Genomic DNA, 19,299 nt, shown 5'->3' with positions numbered 1-19,299 from the left:
ACCCATCTGACGTAGCGACAAAGTCCCAACGATGCCACACTGGGGACACTGAAGCTGCTGGAACAGCCCCTCAACCTGCGACAACTCCACGATGGCTCGAGACGTATCTTCAGCAGCAGCAGGCACGACATACCTACTCAGCTTCTCCTGGGAACGGAGAGGGATCAGCAGCAGAGGGTCCGGTGGAAAGACAGGCCGCGGGGTCTCTGGAATATCCAGAATCGAAGACGATGCAGGCATCTCTGGGGGCACAGGGACAGAAGACGAGGAATGCGGAAAAAAAGTTACGGAAAAATCAGCTTCATGCAAGTAAATTTCTGGTACTGAATATTCAAAATCTGTTGACTGAAAATGTTAAAACATTAGGCCTGTAGGCCTACATGAAAAAGTCATACAGTTGAAAAAAATTGTGCCTATATAAAAATGAATATAGGGCCTAGGTAACCATGCATTTCAAATTCAGTAAGAAGAATCAATAGATATTTTTCATTTCTGCAACAAAGAATAGAGTCTAATCATGCACACACACACACACAAACCACATAGATCTAGATCCACACACGTTACTACTACTAGATAGATCTATATCATTCTAGTACCACAAATACTAAAGTACACACACACGCGTGCACACAAACCACATGGTACAGATCTGATCTACACACGCTATATCTAGATCTACTACTAGTTCTATCATTCTAGTAACCACATTTATACTAAAGTACACATATAAATTGATATCACTAGGCTAGAGAATCTTGTCTACGTACCTCAACCTCAGCTTCACAGCTCCTATCGAGTTCCAGTTCCACAGCCTTTCCACGCATCTCACAAGCTTTCTGCAGCTGCTTCGAACGACCAGTCACCTTCTTCTTCGGCATTTTCAATACTAACGCAATTCACAAATCTAGAACAAATCTAGAATGTCCGCTTCAAGTATACAAGAAGGCCTAAGTAAGTAACAACCTTACTAACAATATCAGAGACGAGTGAGCACAGCAATTGTAGAGCGTTATCGACACAGTGATGCTGCCATCCAGCACGTAATCTGAAAGTGGCCCTTCGTTTCGAGAGACAAATGCGTTTCTTTGACTTGAGACTACACACCAAGTACACATGCGCACAAACAATCGACACACATGAGCCTGTATACAAAGAAAATCCTTTGTTCATTCAAGAAAAGACGGAAAATTCCACGTGCAATTATGGGTCAAGCTTTGCGGAAGTGACCTTGTAACTATGGTGGAGAACCAACAGAATTCGAGCATTCCTTGGGGTCATTCGCATTAGCCAATCAACATTCAAGGTCATCTCAGTAGTAAACATTCAGCCCACAATCTAGGTCAATCTTGGTCAAACCTTTGTCTCGTTCTGAGCTAATAGGAAGCAGTGATGAGACGTCATGACCCAGTTGCATATTTATTCAGTCAGAGGGGAAAATAACGATTCCATCGATATACAACACTGTATGCTTATTCCGATATAAACTTTAATTATTGGTTGGTCAATTGATGAGAAATAGATCATGTTTTCTCAAAATCATACAATTTTTTCCCTACCCTAGTGTTTTGAAAGACATTTTAGGTGTAAATACGCTATTTCTAAATTCTCTCATAGCTATTTTTAGGTACGGGAGAGGTTGAAGTTTCACAAGATGTAAAAAACCTCGATACCATAATTTGACCCCAAAATCGTCCGTTTTAAAAGCCGCGCTCCCCCTTAAGTAGCGATTTGTTATTGAGAACATAAAGAAGATGTAAACAATCTTTATAATGTTTAGCTTTCGTTCCACAACTGATTTTCCTAGCTAATATTTCATTTCTTCTGCCCTTCCCCATTGAATAGGGGTGCTGTGGTACACAAAAAAAGGCCTTCCCCTTTTTTTTAACCTTTCTCCCTCATAAATAAAGCCAAAGCCATATGTGAAGCACCAAGGTGAAATCAGACGCTCGTCAAAATGATGAAATCAAAGAAATAGGCCCTTTTTTTGACGAAGGGTAATTTTTTTTCTAATTTTTATTTTTTAGCCCAACACCTTTTATGTCCATTTAAAAACACATTTTTGTTTGGATTTTACTGAAAAGCATTGATTAAAAGCAGAAAAAATGTTAATTTTTCAGTTTCCAAGGACTCTCAGGCTTTGGGATTTACCAAACGTCGGCTGCCATTTTCTAGCTAATTTTACTTCTGAAACCAGGCGACCCCAACCCCCTTCAATTGCGAATATCTCGACTTTCTATTCGAGGTAGATGGATATTTTTTCCATCAAAAGAGAGGCAAATAAACAGGCTTTAAGATGATTCCAATAACTCCAAATGCCCAAAAATTGACGATCGCCTGATTCCACCGCATCATGACACATATGGTTACCTTTCTCCCACACAAATAAAGCTGGGGTAATGTAGATATCTCTCTTCCATATAAATGAAGCTGGGGTAATGTAGATATCTCTCTTCCGTATAAATGAAGTTGAGGTAATGTAGATATCTCTCTCCCATATAAATGAAGTTGAGGTGATGTGGTTTTCTTTCTCCCATATAAATGAAGTTGAGGTGATGTGGTTACCGTTCTCCCACCCAAATAAAGCTGAGGTAATGTAGATAACACTCTTCCATATAAATGAAGTTGAGGTAATGTAGATATCTCTCTTCCATATAAATGAAGTTGGGGTGATGTGGTTACCTTTCTCCCACACAAATAAAGCTGAGGTAATGTAGATATCTCTCTCCCATATAAATGAAGTTGAGGTGATGTGGTTACTTTTCTTCCATATAAATGAAGTTGGGGTGATGTGGTTACCTTTCTCCCATATAAATGAAGTTGAGGTGATGTGGTTACCTTTCTCCTGTATAAATGAAGTTGAGGTAATGTAGTTACTTTTCTTCCATATAAATGAAGTTGGGGTGATGTGGTTACCTTTCTCCCATATAAATGAAGTTGAGGTGATGTGGTTACCTTTTTCCTGTTTAAATGAAGTTGAGGTGATGTGATTACTTTTCTTCCATATAAATGAAGTTGAGGTGATGTGGTTACCTTTCTCCTGTATAAATGAAATTGAGGTAATGTAGTTACCTTATTGCCACATAAATGATGCAAATGTGGTTTTCTTTCTCCCATCCATATAAATGAAGTTGGGGTGATGTGGTTATCTTTCTCCAATATAAATGAAGTTGAGGTGATGTGGTTATCTTTCTCGTACACAAATAAAGCTGAGGTGATGTGGTTATCTTTCCCCCATAAATGAAGCCAAGGCAACTCTGTGACTCCAGCTCCTGCTCTTGTGTTTCAGGGATGACCGTTACTTTGTCTCCTCTGATAACCATCGATTGTATATACGATGGCCGGGCATACAAAGGTCGAAGAAGTATAGATGTGAAAGTCTTACCCCCTACGGCTATGATTCTCAGACTTTCACCTTAAATGAAAAAGGTTTGATTTTTATTTTTTTTCATCTTTCTTATTTAAAAAATGAGTGTATGTGAACACCTTGAATACTTACTTCTTTTGTTCCCGTCAACAAAGGGAGCTTTTATCCAGTGCACGCTGTCAGTTATATTCAATCAAATTGAGTTGGGAACGGCCATATTTTTTTCAATGGAGGGGCAAAAGCTACCGTTTTGGCTCACTTGACTTGCACCAATGAAAAACACAGGCACTTGGTTTTGAAGGTTACTGTTGAACTCAGTTGAAATGTATTGAAATGGCAGCTTTTGCCTTATTCGTGAAGAAACATCTGACTAAATCTGACCCAGTGCAGTTGAATGCGATTGACAGTGTGCAGTGGGCATAATGTTACAAGGAAGACAGAGCAGTTCGCTTGCATGAATGGTATGATGGGCACGATACAAGGCACATTTTGTGTGAGAGAATGCAATGATGGAATAGTTTCAAAGATCTCTTTAGTTATGAAACCAAACTGGCTAGGTCACCCTTTGCTGAGAATAAGAGTGGCCTTCTTAGATAGGTGGCTGTCTTACAAAGTGTCATGATAATGTAAAAATTAAAATAAAAAACTAAACAAAAACAAACAAAAAACCATAAAGGGAGAAATAGTAAATGGCCATTTGTTCAAGTGATTGTCTTATACAGGTGGCCATTGGAGCAGGTCTGACTGAATAATTTTGCTTTCCTCTACAGTTGGGCTGTTGTCCATCGAGGAACCAAAAGCTCAGACTGTTGTCGAGGGCAGCGACGCAACGTTTAAATGTGACGCTCTTTACTTGCCGGATGAGATGGATCGACCGCTCGTGAAGTGGTTCTTAGATGGTCGATCTGTAGAATGGGGTGAGAATTGTCACATAGTGTAGCAATGACTCAAAACGAGTTACATGTGTGGGTGTGTTTGTGTTTAAAGCTTATTTGTGTGTGTATAGTTAGTGTGTGCATTTGTGTTTAAGTTTATTTGTGTGCATACGTTTGTGTTTAAGGTTATAAATATGTGTGTGCATGGTTTGGTTTGTGGCTGTTTGTTTTCAAGTTTATGTATGTGTAGCATTGTGGTGAAATCAGTTGTTCTTTAAACTAATGAAAAAAAGGAGAAAAACCTACTTTTTTCTGCCGGTTCGGCAGTATTTATCAAATTTTTTTGGACTTAACTCTCTTTATATCCATTAAAAAATATATCTGTGTGCAAATTTTACTTTAAAACATTGATCAAAGGCACAAGAAATATAAATTTGCAGTTTTCATTGATACTCAAGATTTGGCAGGCACCAAAAAAACCCTTTTTTTCACTAACCTCTGAAACCATTCGACTCTTACTTCCTTCAATAAGAAATGTGAGACATCGTGTTAAAACCAGGCACTCATCAAAATATTGAAATCAAAGAAACCGGATTTTTTTTTCCCTGTTGGGCAATTTTTTTTCGAAACTTTTTTTTTTTGGCTCAACACCTTTTATGTCCATTTAAAAACACTTTTATGTGTGGATTTAATTGAAAAACGTTAAGGCACATAAAATGTAAATTTGCTACTTTCAAGGACACTCTAGCTTTGGAGGACATCAAAGTGTGGCAACGTTTTACTTGCTAATTTCACCTCTGACACCAGGCCTCCTTCAATAGCAAATGTGACTCATCGCGGTGAAATCAGGCACTCGTCAAAATAATGAAATCGAAGAAAAAGGCAGTTTTCTTTCTATTTGGCAATCTTTTTCCAAATTTTATTTTTTGGCTGAACACCTTTCATGTCCGTGTAAAAACAAATTCTTGTGTGGGTTTTACTTAAAAACATTGAATAGATGCACAAAACATGTAAATTTACTGTCTCCAAGGACTCTCCGACTATGGTAGTCACCAAACTTTGGAGGCCATTTTCTCGTTAATTTCACCTCTGAAACCAGGTAACCCTCACCTATTTCAATCAAGAATATCTCCACTTCTATTGAAGATAGATGGTTAATTTTTTCATTGAAAGCAAGTCAAATAAACAAGCTTTCAGACAATACAAATCACTCCACATGCCCAAAAACTCACGAGCGCCTGATTCCACGGCCTCGAGACACAAATATCTCGACTTCTTTTCAAGACAGATGGGTATTATTTTTTTTCATCAAAAGAAAGACAAATGAACAAACTTTGAGGTGATACCAATAACTCCATATGCTCAAAAATTGATGAGCACCTGATTCGGCCACGATAGACTATCCCCCCCGGGGCGGTGCCACTGACTGTAGTGTCTTTAGGCCATTCCCAAAGGGGGGACATTTCTCGTTCAAGCACAGTAGAATTGTAAATGGGCTGATTCATCATGTCAGGCTCATAACTGTGCCTGATCTGCAACAGGGAACTGCTGCTTTTTCTTTCCTGATCCTTACTATTGTCATTTTCCTCTACTTCTTTTGTATGATTGTCACACTCGTGTGACCTGCTATTTCCGGGGTGCCTTGATAGTCGAAGCAGACCTTGTGCCATTGAAGCTAGAGAGGTGGGCAGAGTAAGTCTGATTCCCTGTAAAGACTTCTCTGTTGATACCCACCCCTTGGCGCTCATATGACCTTATGCAGTTGCGAGCGCCGTAAAACCCTCTACTAAAAAACAGGATGGACTGGTATGTTTTTAGTCAAAGGCAAGAAAAAGGAACAAGTTAGTATAACTCTTTATCTCCGAGGGGGGTAGAGCCACTATGCCAGGACTGTCTTTTGATACAAAATCTAAAAGTGACATATGCATCACTAAATTGGTCATTAAATCAGAACAAGTGAACCTATTTTGATAGTTCTTCATCTAATAAATGTACTCCTGGTAAAACAGACCTGTCTTCGGCAATTGCCGAAAAGTAATTTGACGTTGAAGGAATTGTAAAGGAATGCACCTGTTCTGCTGCCATATATGTAATATATGTGTATGTGTGTGGCATGCGTGGGTTTTCTTGTTTGTGAGTTGGTGGTCTGGCTGGTTCTCTGGTGTGATTTGCTTCTTCTTTTCCATCAAACATCTTTCATTCTTGTCTCTCCTCATTTTGTTCTTTGTATGTTACTTTATGGTAACACTTTTAATCTTCGGCACTTACATGACTTAGTTATATTGCAAGAGCCATAAAACTCTCACTAAAATTGAAGAAAAAAAAAGTTTGAGATCATGACATTTTGCCTTATTAACCATTTTGCGTGTAAAACAATCATTTTTTTAAAGAAAAATCTTGTTGGTTAGTAAAGCTGCGTTTCTTTTTTTTATTATTCTTTCTTTTTATTTTTTTATTAGCTTTTCTTAGTTCCCCCTTTCTTTCTTTTCTGTTCTTACATGGAATTACTGGAGGTTTTAAATTTTTGCTATTATTCACAGATGTGATAAATAAAAACCATTTCGACCTGTCCTACGAACGTACCAGCTTCTCGGTCCTCCATGCATTGAAGCCGAGAGACATTTTGTGTGTGCAGTGTGAGGTCTCTAAGGGCAACGATACATTGTTCAACAACGCCTGCCTCAATGTTATCAGTGAGTAGATGGAGATGGGGTTGAGAGGTGTTTTTGGGTTGTTGTTTTTTTAAGTGAAGGTGTTTTGTTCACCCCCATCAACACAATTTAGATAATTTGGGATGTGTTTGTAGCATACTCAGGGATTGGTCTCCTCAATGATTTAACTCTCTCTGGTCGGAGAGACGATGGGAGCGTCTATTGTCTTACTGCGTCCCGTGTAGATTCATGACACGTTTCATTTTGCACCATCATTTGTGGAAGTTTTTATTTTACAAAAATCCTTTTTTCAAGGACCCCCGGGGCAGTGCCACTCACTGACTGTAGTGTCTTTAGGCCATTCCCAAAGGGGGGACATTTCTCGTTCAAGCATAGTAGAATTGTAAATGGGCTGACTCATGTCACGCTCATAACTGTGCCTGATCTACAACAGGGAACTGCTGCTCTTTCTTTCCTGATACTTATTTTCCTTGTCATTTTCCTCTACTTCTTTTGTATGTTTGTCACTCTCTTGTGACCTGCTATTTCCGGGGTGCCTTGATAGTCGAAGCAGACCTGGTGCTGTTGAAGCTAGAGAGGTGAGCAGTTTAAGTCTGATTCCCTATAAAGACTTTTCTGTTGACACCCACCCCTTAGCGCTCATATGACCTTATGCAGTTGCGAGCTTCGTAAAACCCTCTACTATAAAAGAAAAAGAAAAAATTTTGAGGACTTCGATTGATTATCCAATTTCTCTAGAAATTTTGATTTGGAATAACAGGTTTTGAGCACATGTGGGACAATTTAGACCTGTAATTATTACAGAACCGGATTCTGTGTTTTTTAGAAGTGAGAATAAGTGAGAGATGGTAACAAAAAGACAAATCCCCTAGTTAGTTTCAGTTGCAAATATGAAACTAGATTTATTTATGGTTTTTTTTAGAGCTCTGAAGATGACTATGATCAAGAGCTAGATCTGGATGGGTCTTACGGTTTTTATAGTGCATAGCTGCCCACTGTCCCGGGCCATCCGTATTTTGTACGGATTTTCTTGAAAAATCGCTGTTCTCCCGGAAATACGGATTTTGACCAACGGTCCCCAAAAAACTTGGCAAACATACTTCTAAAACAGAAAAATTAGGCCTAGCGAAGAGGGGAACAAGATTCCATTGCAATGATGACAGGCAACTGACAGTGACTGGTGACAGCGCACACTAGGCATCCTAGGCCAAGACCACCACACCGTAGGCCTACACGCACACGATGGCTAGGCCTACACCTACACACACACACACCTCCACCTTCACAATCACGCGATGCCTTCACCACACGCATCACTTGCACTATGCCTAATGAGAGAGCGAGAGGGAATTAGCATAATCTATTTTTGTCGCACCCGCTTTCACACAAACTAGCCTAGATAGGCTATCTAAATCTAGGCCTAGATCTAGATTCTAGCTAGGTCTAGATTTACGACGGTTTACGGACTTCGTTAACTTTACAGAGCGACAGAACAAACAGCTCTCCTCAGCGCTAGCAGACGACAGTAGCAAACCAGTTTCAGACCTGCCAACTTTCAAAAATCAAAAATAGGGAATTTTGAAGAGAGATTGACTCCAGGAGAAATTAAGTGTGGCCCGTGAGTTTGAAGACAGTTATATCACGCCACGGGCATGCTATGACGTAATATAATAATGATAATAATATTAAGATATCTTCCTCTAACTCTCCTAGGGTTTACTCATCTATTTACACTATTATAATGCAAGGGTTCAGGCCTAGGGCCTGCATTGCGGGCCAGTTTCGCATTCTGACGACATTGACATTATAATTATTTTTTGTTTGTGTGTGAATTTTGGGAAATTGAACTAGATTTCTGTTGCTCGGGAAAACGGTGAAAATTCGGGAGATACCCGAAAAATTCAGGAGAGTTGACAGGTGTGCAGTATTAAGGTATAACGACTATGCATAAAGTGTCCCTGATAATTAGTCAATGTCCCTGATTTTAAGCAAGGCTGTCCCTGATAGCCACAGAGAGGGGTGGGCAGCTATGATAATGACAGCCAATACCTTTTCATCAAAGCTAAAGGTGCCAACTAACAGTTTGTAGCACTGAAGAATTTCTCTTTCGTCATTGTTTTTTTTATCATGAGGCTTACGACTGTATTGATTTGGAACTCGTCTACTGAGGAAAGAGTAGGACTGGGAGTGAAATAGCTCGTGTGCCTAGCCACTGGTACACCGGTGTGCAAGACCCTATCCCCAAACCAGCCCGTCTGTGACAAAACACGCACAGAAAACACTTACAGTGTTAACTACTCAGGGCGTTATATTTTGAAGATCTTTCTGAATTAGATTCTGGTAATGACGAGGACTGCCCTGAGTGGGATATGGTATGTGTTTCTGACGATGATATGTATGAAGGTGGGACTGGCTCAGGAGCTCATGCAGAGGGGCATGGTAGCCTCAAAAAGTCAGGGCTCAGAGGGCTAATGATTTCTGATCATTTTTTAGTGGATTTTTTGCTTTTTCCTGAAAAGATTAATTCACACGTGAAATGTTCAGTGATGCTTCAGAATGGTTAAAGAAGAAGGCAAATAAAAGTTGAAAGGAAAGAAAGGAAAAGCTACATCTGTGGTCATTTTATGGGAATCTAATTCTGAGGCCCATGCATGTAAATAATACGCAAATTGTAGGCAGGTAAATGGGGATGGTTAAAGGGTGTCACTGAAAGATCTTGCCTCTGTTTCTCCTTTTTTTTCCCTCCCCACCTGATGTGCTTATTTCCGGCTATAAACAAGCTTTCTGGTGTGTATTTTGTTCAGTCTAAAAAAGTTAAAAGCCTTATTTAAGAATCGGGACCTCCAAATTTAACATCTGTCTTCAATAGGACTGAGCCAAATGAGTTGAAAGCTTTGAAAACTCCACAAAATGACCTAAGTTCAAGAATGTCCTATCTGGGATTCGAACAGGGCCATCTGCTCCCTTATCCAGCATGATACCAACTGAGTTAATGGCGCACTCGCCTATCGTTTACTGAAATAAATAAGGACACTATTGTCTGTGTCACAAGCAATCCACTCAGGTCTGTTTGGGTACTTTCTTGCACCAGAGAATAAAAAACTAGCTTTTGTTGTATTTTTCCTATCAGGAATCATGAAAAGCAAGACAAAATTATTAGCCTTGACCATAGCATTATACTACATTTTGGTGATGTTGAGGAGAGGTGCATCTTTGATAGAGCTTTGGGAGGGCGTAAATATTTTTTAATTCTCAAAATTTGGACTTAACTGGATGCACTTTGGAATAAAATAGTTCTGAGGCTACGATACTGCTTGTTCTACGATAACAATAAAGTAAGTGATGGGGCTTAATAAACTTCTTTTTCAGATCCAATTGTAGTGTTAAAATCTCCGGCACGGAATCAGAGGATCGTTTACGGTGACATCGTTGACCTCTCAGTGACCGGGAAGACAGACCCAAGTCAGACCCTGAGGTACTCCTTGGTGGTAGCCAGTCATACGTACAGGACTACACCTCCGTTCATAACGGAAATACAGGGTACAGGCGAGGCGTATATCAACACATCTGCTCTAACTCGCAGGTACAATAAGTGTGTGTGTGCGTGTGCGCCTGCTTGCATGCCTGCCTGCCTGGAGAAAGGTCCCAGTTGTCGGAAATTTTGGATATTAAAATAGGGCATATTATTCATGTCACAAATTTAATGCTGAACATACTGGTTTTAAGAGTTTTCGAATGTCTTTAGTAGTTTTAAAGATATGCCATTTTGTAACACAGGGTGTAAAAAACAAATGGAGAAAAACAGCTTTAATCTTAGTATATTGACCAAATTTCTAGCACATTTGGTGAAGTACAACATGTTGCAGAAGTAATCAATAAAATATTTAGACTTTAAATATAAAATCCTCTCTGTGTGTTATTAAGAAATGCTTAAAAGTGTGTTTTCTGATGGAACTTAATTTTTGACCAGGTATGACTTTTTGTTGGCCTTTTCACCCCATTATTAAAAAATTGCTTTGCCGACAACTGGGACCTTTCTCCAGGCACACATACAAATGATGCTTGTTTATTTGAAATGAAGCACATGCTATTGAGGATAAAGGTAAAGTTGCTTTTTGCCATTTTATAAGAAAAACCCTACTTTATCTTGTCCGTCACTTCTATTTCGGCTTGGGGAAAATGTACAGTGGAACTTGTTCTAACAGCCACCTGTCTAAGACAATCACATGTACAAATGACCACTTTCTACTTCTCCCTTTACATTTTTTTCGACATGTGAGGCATCATGGGGCTATTCCACGCTAACTGGCAGGACATTTGGACTTATCTTTGTTACAATGGAAAAAGTGTAATTCAGTAGCAATTAATTTATTTCGACTTCAAATGATCAGAACATTTGAAAGACATAAGAATCATATTAATTAAATTCAGCCATTTGAAAATAACCCAAACTTTATGCAACTTCTGTGACATGTTTAGTTTCGGTAACTGACGGGACAAAAATAATTACCCTCATTACACCAGCAGATAGTGACACACAGCAGATAGTGGGTGGTTGGCGGGTGCTCTGGCGTGGTTAGCTCCTTCTTTCCTATCAAACATCTATCGTCCTTATCTCCCCTCCTTCAATTTTGTGTTTGTTACTCTCTTGCAACACCTCTAATCTTCTGCACTTAAATGACCTTATTGTGTTGCAAGTTCCGTAAAACACTTAAACTTTCTAAACTAAACGCTCATTACACCAGCAGATGGTGACACACACACATTATACCAGCAGACAGTGACACACGCACTTAATACCAGCAGACAGTGACACACACACATTATACCAGCAGACAGTGACACACGCACATTATACCAGCAGACAGTGACACACGCACATTATACCAGCAGACAGTGACACACACACATTACACCAGCGGATAGTGACACACACACATTATACCAGCAGACAGTGACACACACACATTATACCAGCAGACAGTGACACACACACATTACACCAGCGGATAGTGACACACACACATTACACTAGCAGACAGTGACACATGCACATTACACCAGCAGATGGTGACACACGCACTTAATACCAGCGGATAGTGACACACACACATTACACTAGCAGACAGTGACACTTGCACATTACCCCAGCAGATGGTGACACATGCGCTTAATACCAGCAGATAATGACACACACACATTATACCAGCAGATGGTGACACACGCACATTACACCAGCAGATGGTGACACACGCACTTAATACCAGCAGATGGTGACACACGCACATTATACCAGCAGATGGTGACACATGCACACACTCTCAATACACCAGCAGATAATGACACGCACGCACACGCTCATTACACCAGCAGATGGTGACACACGTTCATTGCACCAGCTGATAGTGATGTGGTGACTGGGTTATCCACAGCAAAGTAACAAAAATTGATTTAAAAAATTAAAGCATAAACATACATGATTTCGATTGTATAAAATGCAACCTTTTTTTTTGTGACCAATTGGAGTCAAGGACACCCTCATTTTAAGTATCAATTTCCTTGCCCAGTATGTTGCGTTGAAATATTTAACGAGAGACATCACATTTTGACTGATGACGTAGCATAAGATTGTGGCATTGGTGGCTTAAAAGTTAGGCTCTCAGACTCACAACTGTGAGGCGGTGGGTTCAAATCCCGTCTGGGACTCGATGTTGTGTCCGTGGGAAAGGCACTGTACATGAACATTCCTCACTTCACCCAGGTGGGAATGGATACCCGGTTATAGACTGCAAAAGATCTTGTCCATTTGTAAGTGTTTGAGCGGGTTCAATCTGCAACTTGCACTGTATGCTTCCCGGGAAGCTGAGAATGCTTCTGAATGTTCTAAGGTCTGCTGCTGCTGGGGTAATGATAGTTGTAAAATGCATGAAAAATGCTGCGGAGTGTGGATATGCTCTATATGAATGCAGTTATTATTATTAAGATTTCATTATTATTCATTGCTTATCGTTTGGATGAACTAACTCTATAACGCGATGTTTGTTTCTTTTACAGGGAATACTTTGCCATTGGAGGAGAGTACAAACATGTTCTATCCAACGATTATGAGGAGAAGAAGGTTGACGTTCATGTTATTCTTGAGGACGTTACATGTGAGTTAATTTCCTTAGTTGTGTGTGTGTGGGGGGGGGTTGTTATTCGCTGTTCCTTTTACAGTCTGCTGCTGCTGTGGTAATGATAGTTGTAAAATGCATAGACCATGCTGTAGAACGTGGATATGTGCTCTATAAATGCAATTATGTGAGGGGGGGGGGAGGGGCTTTCTAGTTATTGGCTGATTGTTTCAAACAATGATCTTTTATATTTTTTCAATTCCACAAGGCCATCATCCTCAACACAGCGTGCAGGAATTTTTTCCATCGCTGTTCAAACTAATGTCTATCTATCTATCCAGATTATCTATCAATCTATCTACCTATCTATCTATCTATCTATATCGCTCTCTCGCAGGGCTAAATTATAGTACTAGTGCATGCAACAGAACTGTCGAAGTTGATCAGCAGTACGGTATCCAATGTAAACTATCGCCAGCCCAGCGAGTTATACGCGCAGCTGGCAAAGTGGGAGGGGTCTGCGCTTGTCACATGACGTAAAGAAGAGTTGTCTCGTCTTGTCTTATTCCATCTTGGGTTACCATCTCACTGTGGCTGATTACACTGCATTCCTGAGTACAGTAAATCTACCTTACGGCCTTTTGCCATTTTTGTTTATTCTCACAATGTACATTGTTCGTTGTAAGCAGACTATCCTTCACTAAAATCACTTGAAAAGTGAACATTATATCCGAAATTGAGGGCAAACGAGGCAGGGGTAAGCCCAGAACAACATACTTAGGGAACCTAAACAAATGGATAACAGGGAAAGATCAGGGAAACGTAGTTTTTTTGAGAGCATCCGAGCAAAGGAATGAATGGAAAACCATGATCGCCGATGTCTGTCGCAGATCTGGCACTGGATGATGATTTCCGAAATTATGTTTTAGGTAGTTCTTTGTAGACATGGCTTTTAAAAGAGTAAAAATATTAAATGGGACTCAGGACTTCATAAAGGGAACCTCATGGTCGAGAATACATTTTAAGTCGAGTATGTTATGCAGAGGCTTTTATATATTATGTGTCTCGACGAGGTGGAATCAGGCGCTCGTCAGTTTTTGGGAATGTGGAATTATTGGTATCATCTGAAGGCTGATGTTTTCCTCAGATTCCAGTTGCCCAACTTTTGACACAGTGGGTGTAACGACAACAGAACAAATCATTATCCTGAGAAGCAGCATGAAGTAAGTTCTTTAACCCTTGGAAGTCGGCATGCATGACTAGATGCTGCATTATTGTTTTCGCTTCTTTTTCAGCATGAATCTGAAATGTCTGCTTGTCTGCACTACAACTCCACCTTCATAATTTATATGAAATCTTCATTCTTTTATGGACATTTTGATGGGTAATACTCGCTTACAGCTTGAAGCCTATCTTTTTTATCTGAAAATGCTAACGTGTGCATATTTTCAAATAAACTTGCTGCTCCATCTATTTAATTTTTTTGAGGGGTACTTTTTACACCGGAGACAAAGAAACTAGTTTTTGTTGTGTTGTTCCTACAAGGAATCGTGAAAAGAAAGAAAATTGTAAACCTTAACCAGAGCAGTAAACTACATTTTGGTGATGTTGAATGGTACATCTTTGATAGAGCTTTGGGAGGGTGTGAAAATTCTCAAAATTTGGACTTGAGTGAATTACTTGTGACAATGACAATATGCACTTCTCTTAGAATTTGTTATTGCTATAATGAAAAATGCTACTTCTTTCATTACAACTCTGACAGAAACTGGTGCTGGTGTTGCCATACATTTTGTATCATCTTTACTTGCTTTTTACTTATCCAGGTGCTCTGCTACATCATGGTGTGGAGGGAAGAAGCAATTGTTATTCTCTTGTTTGTAGTGTCACCTGTTGCTTGGTCATATTTTTTCTGTTTAATGTTTTTCTAATTCCCTTTCTCCATCTTTTCCTGGGCCTGCCTCTCTATCTGTTTCCATCTGCTCTCTGGTTATATGCTCTCACTGACTAGTGTTAGTTTTGACAGATGTCAGAATCATTTCATTCTCGTTTTTTCGTCTTTACACTCCAAGCAGGGAGTCGAGCCAACTTGTTCTCTGACTATCTCGTTTCTCATTCTGTCTCTTCTGGTCTTGTTCAAAGCTTTTCCTAGGCATCTCATTTCACAGGCATTTATTTTATTTTGGTGATTCTTGTTTATTGTCCATGTGAGGGCTTGGTAGCACAGTGTTGGTATAAAGTCGCTGTTAATGAGTTAACGCTTTGTTTCCTCAGCCTGCCTCTTTCTCTGTATCAATCTGATCTCTGGTTGTATGCTCCCGCTGTGATACTGTCTAGTGATAGTTTTGACAGATCACTACCTCAGAATTACAAAGTTCTATCTGCTCAGTACCTAGTTTTGAGAAATTTGACGTTGAAAAATTTGAGTTTCACAACATGTCAAGCTCTTTGGAATGCAATTATTTGAATATCTTGATAACGACTCTGAACAATCCTACGATTTTGATAGAGCTGATAGAACATTTGGTTTCTGACGTCATGGTCTTAGTAAACCAAAATGACCAAAAATGTCATATAGAACTTTGTAATTTTGAAGTAGCAAGATGTCAGAATCTTTATGTTTGCACGAACTGTGTAGATTTTTTCTGAGCTCATTGGAACCACTCACTCTGGTGTGTGATTTTCCAGCTGGACTCTGTAGTTTTAGGTGTTTTTTAATAGATTATGTGGAAGCCATAAAAAGGTTTAATTAAATAACCATCATGGTGAAATCAGGCGCTCATCAATTTTTGGGCATGTGGAGTTATTGGTATCATTTTAAAGCTTGTATATTTGTTTTGCTTTCAATGAAAAAATACTTATATATCTTGAATAGAAGTCGAGATTTTTGTGATTGAAGGAGATGGAGGTTAACTGGTTCCAGTAGTAAAATTAGCAAGAAATTGGCCGCCAAAGTTGGGCGACTTCAATAGCTTGAGAGTCCTTTGAAACTGAAAATTCACCGTTTTTATTTAAAATCCACAGACATATGTTTTTAAATGGACATATTGATAAAGGCAATGTGCCGAAAAACAAAAATTTGATTAAAAATTCCCTTATCTGCAGAAAAATATTGTTTCGTTCAATGTCATTATTTTGATGAGCACCTGATTTCCCCACGATGCCTCACATATGTTAAGGTAGATAAGCACACCACTCTAGGAAAAGGAGAGGCTCTGCCATGTGCAAGGAGTTGTCATTTTATTGTTTTAGTAGAGGTTTTACGGCGCTCGCAACTGCCTACGGTCATATGAGCACCAAGGGGTGAATGTCTAACGGAGAACTCCAGATGGGGAAATCAGGCTTAATCTGCTCCCCTCTCTAGCCTCAACAGCACAAAGTCTGCTTTGACTATCAAGGCACCCTGGAAATAGCAGATCGCAAACCAGAGTGACAAACATACTAAAGAAGTAGAGGACAAATGACGGAAGTAAGGATGAGGAAAGAAAAAGCAGTAGTTCCCTCTATGTTGTTTCGCCACAGTATGAGTATGACATTGATAAATTGATCAAACAGTACGTTTACAATTCTACTGTGCATAAGAACATGTTAATATTTCCGCTTTGGAAACGGCCTAAAGACAGCTTCAGTCAGTAGCACTGCCCTGGTGGGAGGGCTGTAGTGTTTCAGATCATTACAAGCTGCTTGCTGCCATTTCATTTACGTACCTCTCCGCAGTAGCTAGCGGGGTCTATATTTTCTTTTCTTCCTTGGATGTTAAATGATGGAAGGACTATTGTTATTATTATTATTATCATTATTAGTTTTAGTATCATTATTATTTTTATTATTACTATAAATATTATTATTATTATTATTGTTATTATTATTATCATTACTATCATTGTTATTATTATTATTATTATTATTATTATTGATATTTATTATTATGTGGAAACTCTGTGAGGCCTTATTTTCAACCACCACTCTCCCCCCCCCTCCCCCCAAAGAAAAAAATTATAAAATTATAAAACACTTTCCTTTGGGTTGTCTTAATTTCTAGCATAAACAAATGTAAGTGGCTGCTGCATGTGGCCGTGGGTCATCGAGTGCGTGTGAGCTTCAACGTAATCTCGCTGAACACAGGGATGTCCTGCACTGAAGAGTCGCTGGAATTCTATGATGGTCAGTATCTGATTTCGTATTTTTGTGTGGTTGTCTCCATGGAAATTTGTGATGATCGGTGTCTGATGTCATATGTTTGTGTGGTTGTTTCCTTGGAAACCTGTGGTGGTGGTCAGTGTTTGGTGACATGTTTTTGTGTGGTGGTTTCCATGGAAACTTGTTGTGATGGTCAGTGTCTGATGTCGTATTTTTATGTGGTTGTTTCCATGGCAATTTTCCATGGTCAGTGTCTGATGTCTTGTTTTTATGTGCAGTGGAAACCATATACAACAGGCCCGGTAATAACAGGGATCCGGTAATAACGGGGATTTTTTAAATCCCTGTTTTTTCCTTCTCTTTCTCTATATTAAAAGTTTTCGGAAATAACAGGGCCTCATCGGAGCCCAACCGGTTATAGCAGGGACAAAGGCTCGTTAACAATGTGTAAAAAGTAAGAGAGAGAGAGTGAGAGAGAGTAACGCAGTGATGGAGCAAGCCCATGAAAGCCATGCCACTGCAAGCACACGCAGAGTGTGAAGCGAGAGAGGGCTGCGGTGTGCTGCAGACCTCGATGTAGCCCGAAACCTAGCAACACGCACGCGTAATGTGTCGCCAACGATGTCAAGCGCAAGAGAAAATGCCTTTCAATTGACAAAAAATACAAAATAATCCAGGTTGTTGACAAAAAGCAAGCTCCACTTGCAGAGATTTGTCGTCAGTTCGACATTCCACAAGGGTCGATTCACATCATTATCAAGGATAGAGAGAAGATAGTAGCAGCATACTCCAATGGAAAGTTTGCTCTGGATCGAAAGAAGTTGAGACTACTCGATGCAGATGCTGTGGACCAAGCTCTTCTGATGTGGTTTTAGGAGACAAGGAGAAAGTTAGTGCCAAAACCCCTGTTTGTGGGTACTTGTGGCACGGGAAACTACCCATGAATAAGTACAGCTATATTAGTCCGCAAAAGCTTACTTTCCTTGCATTTCTGATTTAACAGGGATCGGATATAACAGGACATTTTCTCTACTCCCTCCATCCCTGTTATATCAGGTTTCCACTGTGGTTGTTTCCATGGCAATTTTCCATGGTCAGTGTCTGATGTCGCATTTTTGTGTGGTTTTCCATGGAAATTTGTTGTGATGGTCAGTGTCTGATGTCGTATTTTTATGTGGTTGTTTCCATGGCAATTTTCCATGGTCAGTGTCTGATGTCGTATTTTTATGTGGTTGTTTCCATGGTCAGTGTCTGATGTCATGCTTTTATGTGATTGTTTCCATAGTGACATGTATCAAAATGCTAGGATTCTAGGATAGTGAAAGAAAATATGAAGAAGACGAATAATTAAAAAGTGGTCAGGGTGTAGCATTTTGCCTTGATTGATTGATTTTAGTAATGATTTACATCACTTATTTTTGTCAGTTTTCTTCAATTGTTGTATAAAGTTTGAGATTAAGTTGCAACACTTTTCTTCATGTTCGTTTATATATCAAACATGCGGTAGGGTGGTTTGTGGGGGCTCTGGTGTAGTTTTCTCCTTCTTTCCTATCAAACATCTATTGTTCTTATCTCTCTACCTTGTTTTCCTTGTATTGTACCATCTAGTGACATCTCTCATCTCCATCACTTATACGTGTCTTGATGCTGTGAAATCTAGTGCTTGTCAGTTTTTTGGACGTATGTAGTTATTGGTATAAAGCTTGTTCATTTGCCTTGCTTTCAACGACCGAATACCCATTAATCTTTAATAGCAATTGGGATATTTGCAATTGAAGGAAGAAGGGTCGCTTATATTATTTTTTTATAGTTGTATGCAGACTGCCACAGACACAGCATGATTCATGAACAAATGCAGAGTAACTTTCTCTTGTTTAATAGTAAAATAAGAGCTAACGCTGATCGTCTTTAGTTAAAAAATGCAGATGTGCATCTTTCTTCTCTTATAACTTGACTATTACTTATCGCGCAGATTTAAGATTTCTCATGGTAAAAGACATGATATTCATAGTCAGTTTAACGCAGATTTTGGAGAGATCTGTCGTGCCTTTTATAAATTAACAATCATTTATTCATAAGTTTGAAACTAAAATAGGACAAAATGGGTACTCTACAAACACTTGTCTAGAACA

General features: G+C 39.4%; 1 protein-coding gene across 2 annotated transcripts in view; it reads left to right on the top strand.

Moving 5' to 3' along the window:
• Window positions 1-19,299, top strand: part of LOC101849596 (neuronal cell adhesion molecule) — an 83,264-nt gene that overhangs the window by 32,709 nt on the left and 31,256 nt on the right. For both annotated transcript variants that reach the window (XM_013079995.2, XM_013079996.2), the window contains exons 9-15: window positions 3,290-3,429; window positions 4,138-4,284; window positions 6,783-6,935; window positions 10,284-10,497; window positions 12,969-13,066; window positions 14,175-14,250; window positions 17,070-17,191. In XM_013079995.2, the coding sequence (XP_012935449.1) occupies window positions 3,290-3,429; window positions 4,138-4,284; window positions 6,783-6,935; window positions 10,284-10,497; window positions 12,969-13,066; window positions 14,175-14,250; window positions 17,070-17,191 (950 nt within the window). The remainder of the gene's footprint in view (window positions 1-3,289; window positions 3,430-4,137; window positions 4,285-6,782; window positions 6,936-10,283; window positions 10,498-12,968; window positions 13,067-14,174; window positions 14,251-17,069; window positions 17,192-19,299) is intronic.

Source organism: Aplysia californica, unplaced genomic scaffold (genome assembly GCF_000002075.1).
Source record: "Aplysia californica isolate F4 #8 unplaced genomic scaffold, AplCal3.0 scaffold00070, whole genome shotgun sequence".
Lineage (NCBI taxonomy): Eukaryota > Metazoa > Mollusca > Gastropoda > Aplysiida > Aplysiidae > Aplysia > Aplysia californica.
The sequence above is the reverse complement of the archived record's forward strand: the minus strand, read 5'-3'. Positions and strand labels throughout refer to the sequence as shown.